The 12,065-nt window shown below is 40.3% G+C and overlaps 1 protein-coding gene across 1 annotated transcript in view; it reads right to left on the bottom strand.

Moving 5' to 3' along the window:
* Positions 1–12,065, bottom strand: part of Slob (Slowpoke binding protein) — a 635,348-nt gene that overhangs the window by 27,894 nt on the left and 595,389 nt on the right. Inside the window, exons 7-8 of the mRNA XM_067147746.2 lie at positions 3,652–3,743; positions 258–383 (exon numbers count right to left, since the gene is read on the bottom strand). Coding sequence (XP_067003847.2) covers positions 258–383; positions 3,652–3,743 — 218 coding nt within the window. The remainder of the gene's footprint in view (positions 1–257; positions 384–3,651; positions 3,744–12,065) is intronic.

Here is a 12,065-nt window from a genome sequence, read left to right as displayed (position 1 = left end):
ATTAGACGGTGAGAAAATCCTTTGACCTTAGTTCTTAAAGCCAATACGGGATAGAAATGAGATATATTAGTTGTTTGACTATGTTACACAGTTAATAAACACCCATTTTATTTCCAGTAATGAGGTTATTGACTAGCGGATAACAACACCAAGTAGTTAATGTTCCTTCGGATTGGTCTTCCTCATCTTTAAACCAAATGGTTAATACTAGAGAACAAAAGAAAATGCACAGAACCCATTTTGACTATCACACTAACCGGGAGCGGCGTAGCCCTCATCTCTCTCAGGTCGATGTTCCTGAAGAAATCTAGCAGTAGCAGCTCCTCAACGGTAGGGAAACGGCGTTCAGGATGGTGGAAGATGAGTTCCAAGACCTCCACTACCTGCAATATAAAATAAATATCACCAAAAGTAATGAGTGTATGTATGTATGTTTAGTCATCAGCCTGAAGGCTGGTTGGATCCTCAACAGTTCCGCCATGAGCTGTCATAGATGGCCTAGACATCACTAAAGAGGCGTACTAGGGAAATGAGGAGGGAGGTAGTTTCCCGTTGCTTTCCTCACCGCGCCAGAAGTTGCTATTACATATCAGTCTGGCAAACCCACTGAAATGCATCCACCAACCGATCCTATGAACAACAGTTTCACACCATTCATAGCAGGGACTGGCTGCGTAAGGAATGGCATTACTAGCATCGTTCATACCTCAGTCACTTTCATTTTGTCAAAGCCACGGATAAGACAGAGACAGATCAATGAAAGTAACAAAATTGCTCTAGCCCATACCAGAAGACTTAGTGCAGTGTAAACACTAGGTCCCGCCAGCAAAGTCAAAAGTAATGAGTAGTTGAGTATAATAATATTAGCCCACCAAACGTTACGCACGATCTACAACAAATAAAGCCTTTCCCAGAATACCAAGATACGTCACGGTGAAACGGTTCTAAAGCCAGTAGTTCTGTATGCATTCGGAAATCTATCCCTAAATGCCAATAAAGGACTCCCTAAGAACTAGAGAAAAAGGAGCGCAGAATAATTAGAAAAACCATGGGATCCAACAACAACGAATGGCATTCACCAAAAATGATCCAATAAGGAAACGTAGAACAATATAGAGAAAATTACAGACACGAATAGCAAAATACGAGCACGATTTTGCAGTCACCTCAAACGAACGGACGGAAACAGGTTGACCAAACAGATCATTTACTTGTTTGATTCAAAACCTAAAACCACGATGCCTTGGTTTAGAAACACCAAAGAAGACCTTCCAGTGTAACTGATCAAACCGGTAGACGCATTTGGCTGAGGCCTTTTCCGAAAAAAGGTAGTAATGAATGGGCCAAACTGTGAGATGAACAACCGAAAAGAAGACACTGTCTCTCTTGGACAGAGGAACGCAAGCAGGCCCATTCAGAACGAATGAGGTAATTCTGGGCTCAAATGAAAGAAAAGTTCAATGCTAAATGTAACAAAACTTAACGTGGTCCTTGATGGACCTAGCGAGTAAAGAAGAAGTAGAATGGCGTGTGGCCTCCGGAGAGGCCTGGTGCAAGTCTTTACATCTGACGCCGTAAGCGACCTGCGCGTGATCTAGACAAGTCGTTCAAAATGTCTGCAATGATATACAGCGATCTCTAAATAATACAAAATCTGATTTCACGCCTGGACCTAACAATGGACACTAAAATTAACAGAATGTTCTCCTGTGGTTTCTACACTCCTAGAAGTAATGCTTAAATCGGGAGTTACACATATTTTAACGAAATCCTACAATTGTAACATACATTTGAACGAATAAATAAAACCAAACCCAAACCAAACCCCATGGCACTACAGCCCTTGAAGGGCCTTGGCCTACCAAGCGACCGCTGCTCAGCCCAAAGGCCTACAGATTACGAAGTGTCGTGTGGTCAGAACGACGAATCCTCTCGGTCGTTATTCTTGGCTTTCTTGACCGGGGCCGCTATCTCACCGTCAGATAGCTCCTCAGTTCTAATAACGTAGGCTGAGTGGACCTCGAACCAGCCTTCAGGTCCAGGTAAAAATCCCTGACCTGGCCGTGAATCGAACCCGGGGCCTCCGGGTAAGAGGCAGGCACGCTACCCCTACACCATGGGGCCGGATGAATGAATGCCTATATGAATTGGTGGATGCATGATTTCATGATTGTGTTCGTGCATGAATGAATGAACATTCTTCTCACTCAGTCACGGATAACCACCAACTTGGGAGAGAGTTTCATGAATGAATAAATCTTCTTTTTCTCATTTTTATACCGCTTCTCCCACATCTGTGGGGTCGCGGGTGCGACCTGTGTCACACATGTGGATTCGGCCCTGCTTTATGTCCGTCCTGACGCCAACCCTATATGGAGGGATGAAATTACTATTGCGTATTTCTGTGGTGGTTGACAGTGCAGTGTATTGTCTGAATATGAAGACGGAAGTGTTGGGACAAACACAAACACCCAGTCCCCAGGCCAGAAGAATTAATCAAAGGCGATTAAAATCCCCGATCCGGCCGGGAATCGAACCCAGGACCTTCTGAACCGAAGGCCTCAACGCTGACCATTAAGCCAAGGAGTCGGACATCATGAATTAATGAATAACTATTCTCATTCAACCAACATGCAATTAATATGCACAGTATATTGGGAATTAGGTATATACTTATCTCATCCAAAACAAACAAACAAACAAACAAACCAACAAACAGTACGGTGCCTTGTAGTCTACCTGAGATTTGTTCTCAAGTACAACTGTCGCTTCGGTGACATCAAACTTACCAAAGAAAGCAAACTCACAAGCAGAACCCCAATTGCATGGGAAATGCTATAGTTCCTAATAAAATGAGACAAGAAACTATATTCATTTATATTTTTGTGAGTTTCATTATAAGGCATTTAATAGAAAGGATTACCGATAGGATACCAATCTTAGTACCAATCCGTAATTTAGTTCAAGTCCTGTCAAGAGGGATCCATAGCAAGTTTCTAGGGTTGAGAATAGTAGCTTTTCACCGGATGGCCCGTGTAAGATTGTGTTCTCCCATGGATTCATCCATCTCTTAACGGACTGGAACAGAATGTGCTCATTGTCAAGTAACAAGAAAATACTAAATTCTGTAATACTAGAATCATATTTCCTTAACTCCTCCATTCACCTTCGGTCAGATGTCTGGATGGCACTCGTCTTGTAGGTTCGCTACACTTCCATACAAAATTCCAAAAACCAAACCAAAACCCATGGCGCAACAAAACCGAAAAGCCATGAACTACCAAGCGGCCACTGCTTAGCCCAAAGACCTGCAGATTTTGAAGTGTCGTGTGATCAGAACAACGAATCCTCTCGGCCGTTATTCTTGGCTTTCAACACCGGGGCCACCATCTCACCGTCAGATAGTTCCTTAACATAACACGAAGAGCGTCCCTGAATTTTTTGTCGATATAATTCTGATACACCCTGTATTGTCGGACATAGATTTGGAGCTGTGTCCAGTGCTTGATTCGACCCCTTTGAAACCCTGAGAATGACGTTGTTTTATCTATGAACTTACGGTTTGTTAGTCACTTCTCCTCTTCTCGTAAGTTTGAACAAATTCCAGAACCTCCACACAAGTGCATCAAAACTTACTTTTCTGGTGTTTACCTGTGGATAGTCCTGTATATCCATGAGGTGTCCCGCTGAAGGCTGAGGGGCGCACAGTTCGTACCCAGCACACATCTCGAACAAGACGTGCCCTAGAACACAGAAGATATGATCAGTAACTTTTAAGTGGCATGTTACGTCTTAATAGTAGTGAAAGGATTTTAGTGTGTAGCACTATTCCAAAAATATAGCTATTTCCATGTCAATATATGCATTTGGGAACATGAAATGAATCTAAATAAACACAATTTGTTGCACGTTTTTCGTGAGATTACTACATTTTGCCACCTTTTCCCTTCTATTTCACGCATCAGCAACTTTCCCCCCCACACTTTCATCTGTGTTTTTAAAAGATTATAGAGAACCTTTTTTTTTTCTCTCTTCTTGAGCAGGTTTTAAAAATTTGTTTAATCAGAAGTCAACAACAGTCAGTAGATAACTTTTAAAATATAATTTATAGAAATCACCAGTAATTCATATTCCAGAAAGAATAGCCAACCTGCATCTATGAAATCAAATTAAAGTGTAAATGATGATGTTGCAACAGTTTAAACTAAGTTCGCTTAGTACTGGCATGAATTTGACGGCTCCTCCCATCAACTGTGTACTCTCTTGTTGGCCATCTTAGTGCTTTACTACTATAGTCCTATTTTTCTTTTTTCTTTTGCAATTTGCTTTACGTCGCACCAACACAGATATGTTTTATGGCGGCGATGGGATAGGAAAGGCCTAGAAATTGGAAGGAAGCGACCGTGGCCTTAATTAAGGTACAGCCCCGGCATTTGTCTGGTGTTAAAATGGGAAACCACGGAAAACCATTTTCAGGGCTGCCGACAGTGGGACTCGAACCCACTATCTCCCGATTACTGGATAGTGGCCGCACTCAAGCGACTGCAGCTATCGAGCTCGGTAGAAACTACTATAGTCCAACACTGAACGTATTTTTCACAACACAAAGTAATACCGAAATTTAAGAAGAAGTTGTGATTCAGAGTTTGGAAGAATTTAATGAGTGTTACGGAGAACCTTGATGCATTTGCTAAAGACAAACTTGAATTAAATTTGCAGAACAGTCCAGATGTGGAAACCTTCCCAACTTTGACTGAACTCCCTTTGTGAGTGCTGACAAGACATGCTCCATTGGTTTCTGTAGAGGTCGAGCGGAGTTTCTCTATATATAAGGATTTGTTAAGCTCAAAGCACCAGCGACTTACTGTAAAGTACATTGAAATATTGTGTGCAATCCAATATAACAAGTGTGTTAATTATTAGAATCTAATAAATTGGATAAGGAAAATACATGTAGCTGGTTTAAACCTTGATAACGTGATTTCATCAACACTTTTTTGCAGTTTTTATGTGTATTTTCAGAACCTTCCTCCCCCCTTTTTTTTCTGACCATACTTTCCACCTTAAATCCCTTCCCTACTTATCACACCATTTAGTACCGTATATGACTGCTCAAGGTATTGTGCACTGTATATAATTTTCTCCAATAAAGTTACAAAGGATTTCGTATATGAACTAAGGAATATTTTCTTTATATAAATCGTATTTCTGTGTGAAATTTTATAATATTTACCTGACACTAAGTTTTCATAAACAGGCTGTATAAGAACTATAGCAACAAAAAATCGGGGATGCTCTTCGTGTTATATTAAACACGATGGTGGAGTCGGATTGGCGGAGAATATCTTTCTTTTCGAGGAAATGACGTTACTTCTGGGTGCGCGATTTAAATTGGCGAACTTGCCGTATTTGCTAAGCCAGAGCGCCAGCCTCTCCATACTGCTGTGAGTCACAGGAGGGAAGGGAAGTGGGAGACAGAGGTAAAGCTCGGTGGGAATGCAAAAGTTTATCTTTCGTTTCTCATAGTCGCTTCCCAGTCCCAGTAATCAGTGTACAGTTCGTTCTGCACCAATTCATTACAATACGAACCCCATAGAAAACAGGCAGCTTTCTAGGTGGTTGTGAACTGTGCATCGAAACAGGAGGGATCATATTGAATATCTACTGTAATCAAAACATTGGGCGCATTGTTTCCTTGGTTCATAATAATAATAATGTTATTTGTTTTACGTCCCACTAACTACTTTTTCAGGTCTTCGGAGACGCCGAGGTGCCGGAATTTAGTCCCGCAGGAGTTCTTTTACGTGCCAGTAAATCTACCGACACGGGGCTGTCGTATTTGAGCACCTTCAAATACCACCGGACTGAGCCAGGATCGAACCTGCCAAGTTGGGGTTAGAAGGCCAGCGCCTTAACCGTCTGAGCCACTCAACCCGGCATTCCTTGGTTCAACACTTCATTCCATTTAAAATGTTGTGAGTGAAGGACTACACAATCGTGGGGCGGCATCGTTGCATCTTTGAGCAAGTTAAATAATAAAGAACGTTACTGCGACCAACAGAGGAGAGGAGAAACGATCTGGTGCATTCCGTGACTGACAACTGTGTCTTAATTACAGTGTGTTCTTGTACTGTGTGTGCTGTTTAATAAACGAACTGTGGGTATAGCGTGTAAGAGATAAGTACCATCCTGTGCGAGTCGAACAAGGAAACTTGTTCATACGCGCAGAGCATTATCTCTGTCTCCATCATACACCCCACTTACCCTCCCTTCCCTGAATCACGGCAGCGGCTTGTGCTCTGGCATAGCAAATACGGCGAGTTCGTCAATTTGAATGACGCGCCCGGAAGTAACAAAGTAATCTCATTATTACGAAAAGAAAAAATTTTCCCCGCCAATCCGATTGCACCATCGTTCTTAACTTAACGCGAACAGCAACCCTGAAATTTTTGTCCGGAGTGTTCTGATTCACCCTGTATACTGCAGTATTCAATGTCGGGTTAAGATGAATTTTCTGTCTTTCTGTTCAGGAGCCTGATAACAGAATCATGGCAAAATGACCAGAAACTTGGTATTTAAGTTAAAAGTTATGGATAATCAGTCTGCGATTCGTGTTAAAGTAATCGGGTCTGAGAGGATGATCCGAACACAAACAGAAGAAAGAAACCAGAAAGAAATAGTAAATTTTATTTTTTCCACTAATGAGAACACACTTAACAATCTAGGAGTCTTCTCAATGAAGGATCAAGACTAAAAATATCTGATCCATATCGGTGCCCACACAAGTTTAATTTCAAGCTCCCCTCTTTGTCATACTGTTTATCTTGCGCTCTTTTCCAGCTAACTTCGCGTGGTCTAATACGCCATAAACTTTTACACTCTTCTTTAGCTGAACAATTGAATTTTAGTGTTTTTGAATAAAATTCCAGAAAAATAGTTCAAGCAGTTTCAAGTCAGCTTGGGAAATCTACTGAGGATAGCGGCAACAAATCAAGCAAATCGTATTGACAAGATTTTACAGGAGACTAGCGGAATCTGACCGTAAACTGCAAAGAGGTGGCCTACTTAAATTCAAGATTTTAATATTACAGTAATAATAATAATAATAATAATAATAATAATAATAATCATACACTAAAGGCTGAGCCTTGTCGCTGCAGCCATTCTCCTCTCAGGCCTGTTGTTCTCATCACTTCCCTGAATATTTACAACCCATCGACTTTCTCACAACCTCCAATATATGTCTTCTTTGGTCTTCCTCTTCATTTTCCTAGTATTTTTCCTTCAAAGACATTTACTAGGAAGTCATTATGTCTCAGGATATGACTTACAACTTTGATCTTCCTTCTTTCGATATCCTTTATCAGTCCCTGTTGCTCAGTGATTTCGTTTTAGAACATCTCAATTCTTTTTCAGTCCGGCATGTCCTCGACATTTCCCTCTTCCACATTTCAGCTGATTCCAATGAATCTCTTTCCTGCTTTCCAATAGTCTAGTTCTGACAACCGTAAAGTAGCACACTCCAGATTATGGAATTTACTTCCTTGTTTCTAAACTTCCATGTGTATTTGTGAAAAGACTACTTTTATGTTGAGAGGTCTGTTTAACAAGAGCTGTTCGTTTTGTATTTCCTTGGTGCATCTATTGTTGACAGTTATAATGCTTCCTAAATAACCGAAATGTTATACTTGTTCTATTTTGGAATTTCCTATTCTTATGTTTGTAGTAACTTCCTTCCCATCTTTGCTTACAACAAAAATTTAGTGTTCTTACTATTGATTTTAGGTTTGTAATGTTTCAATTTATCACATAGAAGAGTCAACATTCTATTTGATTCATTCTCAGAGCCTGCTACTATGGAAATGTCATCAAAAAATGCCAATTCCTACTCTCTTCATACATTTAAACCAGGGCCTCTCAGAGTGCATGCACTGTGCACGGTGCAAAAGACGAATTCGCTTGGTTGACCAGAGTGCAGACCCCCACTCCTCGATTTGGAGCAATAGCGCCGTTTCTCTCTTTCCCCACGCCTGTCTCGTTCGCTCCCCCTGTCTCCCTCTTCCTCACTTGCTCCGTAGCGCTTCAAATCCGAGCCGAGTTGAGCCGAGCTTAGCCGAGCAGCCCAGAGACGAAGCGTTGGTCCAAGCCGAGCGGGAACGATGCACAGTGCACGGAGCTCTTGCGCCTCGATTTGCACGTGTGAGATTTTGGGCGTTTGAGAGGCCCTGATTTAAACAATAGTTCTCAGTTTATCATGTCAAAAGCTTTTTCCAAGTCACTGAATGCTATAAACCCTTTTCTGTTTATTTGTAACCTTCTTTCCAGTATCATTCTTAACGCAAGGATTCCTCCTCTCGTTCCTTTGCCTTGTCTAAATCCAAACTGATCATCATCTATGTACTGCTCTATCTTAAATTTTATCCTGTTCTTTACTATATTTAAGAGTACTTTTGAGGTATGGGATACCATTGAGATCGTTCTATAATTACTACATTTCTTAGCATTTCCTCTTTTTCGGACAATGATTCTTCTGCTTTTACTAAAGTCGTCTAGGATATCTCCTGTTTCGTAACACAATGCAATTACAAGTCTGAACCAACATATTTCAAAAGCTCTGCTGTTATATCTATTAGTTGTAATTATTTAATTAACGTAAACAGCAACGATAATAATGATAAGTATACTGATGAATGAATAAGTCAGGATGTTAACTAAGTTTAAGTGCCCGACTCGTTGGCTGAATTATCAGCCTTCGCTTCAGAGGGCCCCGGGGACTGGGTGTTTGTGTTTGTCCCGGCAATCTCCTCTTCAAAGACAACACGCCACACTACCAACAATCACGGAATCATGCTATAATTATTACATCCCTCAACATAGGACTGGCGTCAATAAAGGCATCCGTCCATAAAACCGGGTCAAATGCACATGTGTGACATAGTTCGCACCCACAGGTGTGAGAAAATTGGTAGTCGAAGAAAGTGGCCAAGTTTAAGTACTGTGTTATGAAATTCATTGTGGCTCTGCGTAAAATATTGCTTCTTCAACTCAGCTTTAGGGTGCGGCTGTGCCACTGATTAAGATGTACAATCAAAAGCTATAAGGGATTTAAAGCAGCATCAGTGGCCAGACGATGGGAGGGAAATACAATCAATCAATCGATCAATCAATCAATCAATACTGATCTGCATTTAGGGCAGTCGCCCAGGTGGCAGATTCCCTATCTGTTGCTTTCCTAGCCTTTTCCGAAATGATTTCAAAGAAACTGGAAATGTATTGAACATCTCCCTTGGTAAGTTATTCCAATCCCTAACTCCCCTTCCTAGAAATGAATATTTGCCCCAGTTTGTCCTCTTGAATTCCAATTTTATCTTCATATTGTGATCTTTCCTACTTTTATAAACGCCATTCAAACTTATTCGTCTACTAATGTCATTCCACGCCATCTCTCCGCTGACAGCTCCGAACATACCACTTAGTCGAGCAGCTCTTCTTCTTTCTCACAATTCTTCCCAACCCAAACATTGCAACATTTTTGTAACGTTACTCTTTTGTCGGAAATCACTCAGAACAAATCGAGCTGCTTTTCTTTGGATTTTTTCCAGTTCTTGAATCAGGTAATCCTGGTGAGGGTCCTATACACTAAAAAACCATACTCTAGTTGGGGTATTTCCAGAGACTTATATGTACTCTCCTTTACATCCTTACTACAATCCCCTAAACACCCTCAAAACCATGTGCAGAGATCGGTACCCTTTATTTACAATCCCATTTATGTGATTACCCCAATGAAGATCTTTCCTTATATTAACACCTAGATACTTACAATGATCCCCAAAAGGAACTTTCACCCCATCAACGCAGTAATTAAAATTGAGAGGACTTTTCCTATTTGTGAAACTCACAACCTGGATTTTAACCCCGTTTATCAACATACCATTGCCTGCTGTCCATATCACAACATTTTCGAGGTCACGTTGCAGTTGCTCACAATCTTGTAACTTATTTATCACTCTATAGAGAATAACATCATCCGCAAAAAGCCTTACCTCCGATTCCACTCCTTTACTCATATCATTTATATATATATAAGAAAACATAAAGGTCCGATAACACTGCCCTGAGGAACTCCCCTCTCAACTATTACACGGTCAGACAAAGCTTAACCTACTCTAACTCTCTGAGATCTATTTTCTAGAAATATAGCAACCCATTCAGTCACTCTTTTGTCTAGTCCAATTGCACTCATTTTTGCCAGTAGTCTCCCATGATCCACCCTATCAAATGCTTTAGACAGGTCAATCGCGATACAGTCCATTTGACCTCCAGAATCCAAGATATCTGCTATATCTTGCTGGAATCCTACAAGTTGAGCTTCAGTGGAATAACCTTTCCTAAAACCGAACTGCCTGCTATCGAACCGGTTATTAATTTCACAAACATGTCTAATATAATCAGAAAGAATGCCTTCCCAAAGCTTTCATACAATACATGTCAAACTTACTGGCCTGTAATTTTCAGCTTTATGTTTATCACCCTTTCCTTTATACACAGGGGTCGACTTATGGGCTTAAGAGACCGCATGATACAAAACCCAGGAGACAAAGAAGAACTGGACACGGAAAGTTATGTTGTTTTTAATACACAGTACATAGAGACTCAACTTCAATATAAATAATAATGAAAACACCATAACGAGTTATCACATCTTAACATCCTCAAATGCTACTCATTCAGCTAGGATGAAGACCAGAGAGTCAAGAACTAACGGAGTGGCTCACTGGGGTTATCTTAGACCCAAAACTACGTCTCAAGGAATTCGAAGTTTTAAATCTAGTGTATTTAAAAATCCACAGTTGTAGCCCTTCAGGCAAGCAACTCAATTTTGAAAACATCCTACGTCCTAGGGATATGAGATAAGAATTCTTCTCTTCTTCTCTTAATCATCGTTATCCTGTCGATTAGGTTAGCAATTTGCCTTTCCTTACCACTACGAGGGCTAATGTGAGTTCATGCAGAGTTCCACTTAAGCCCTTATAACTACATTCTGTGTGGACATTTTTCAAAAAACGCAAAACACACGTAAGTGTATTGAGCCAAGGAACACATTACAGAAGGAATTGTGTAACAAAGTTAATTTGGCTAGAATCTGAATCAAAAAGAAAACTAAAGAAACATGCAATTTTGGGCTGTTTTTCGGAACAGGCCTCACAAAAATAACTGAATTTCAGCGGCGCGGTCGTTGGCTAAAGCTTAAAATTAAGTGATTCCGCTGTTCGGGCAAAAGGTCATATCTCACAATCATCTTCCTATCCATTACTTTCCTTAAGACTGGTCACGCTTCCCAGCCACATATGGATATTCAGTCCATCAGAACAATATTCGTTGTGTTCATTTTCCTATGCTTACGTGTAAAGGAAAATGAAGTTTGCCGTACCGCACTCTAGGAAATTATCTTTGCATGACTTATTTATGTCCCCCTACAATATAATGTACTTCAGGTTCGTTTTCGTTTACAAGTTAGCATACGAAAATGAACACAATTGAAATTGTTCTGATGGATTGCTTATCCATATGTGGCTGGGAGGCGTGACCAGTCTTAAGGAAATTAGTGGACAGGAATAGCATTGTGAGGTATGACCATTTTCCCGAAGAGCGATGAATATATATTGTACTTTTCTGTTTCATAATGGTGCATTTGATCCTATAAATCTATAAATTATGATATGTTTATCCTGTTATTGCACGTGGTATGGTTATTCATGCATAAGCATGTAATATGTGTTCATTTTTAAATATACAAAGGGTAAATGATTTCCTTATTAACATGGTGGTGTTGATTTTCGAAATATTTCTTTCTCATATATCATATGTTTTATTCCAGAAACTGCTTTTCATTTAGTTTATTCAAGTATAGTTGCTCTGTAGTGTTATTATTTAGGATATACCGCTAAATTATTATTATGCAACTGATGAGCCCACTGCTACACTGGGGCGAAACGCTGGTAATTTCACCATTGAAAAAACCTAAAGAGCTTAAATGAACATTTGCAATTGGTGAAGTTAAA

Source organism: Anabrus simplex, chromosome 1 (assembly GCF_040414725.1).
Source record: "Anabrus simplex isolate iqAnaSimp1 chromosome 1, ASM4041472v1, whole genome shotgun sequence".
NCBI classification, from domain to species: Eukaryota; Metazoa; Arthropoda; class Insecta; order Orthoptera; family Tettigoniidae; genus Anabrus; species Anabrus simplex.
The sequence above is the reverse complement of the archived record's forward strand: the minus strand, read 5'-3'. Positions and strand labels throughout refer to the sequence as shown.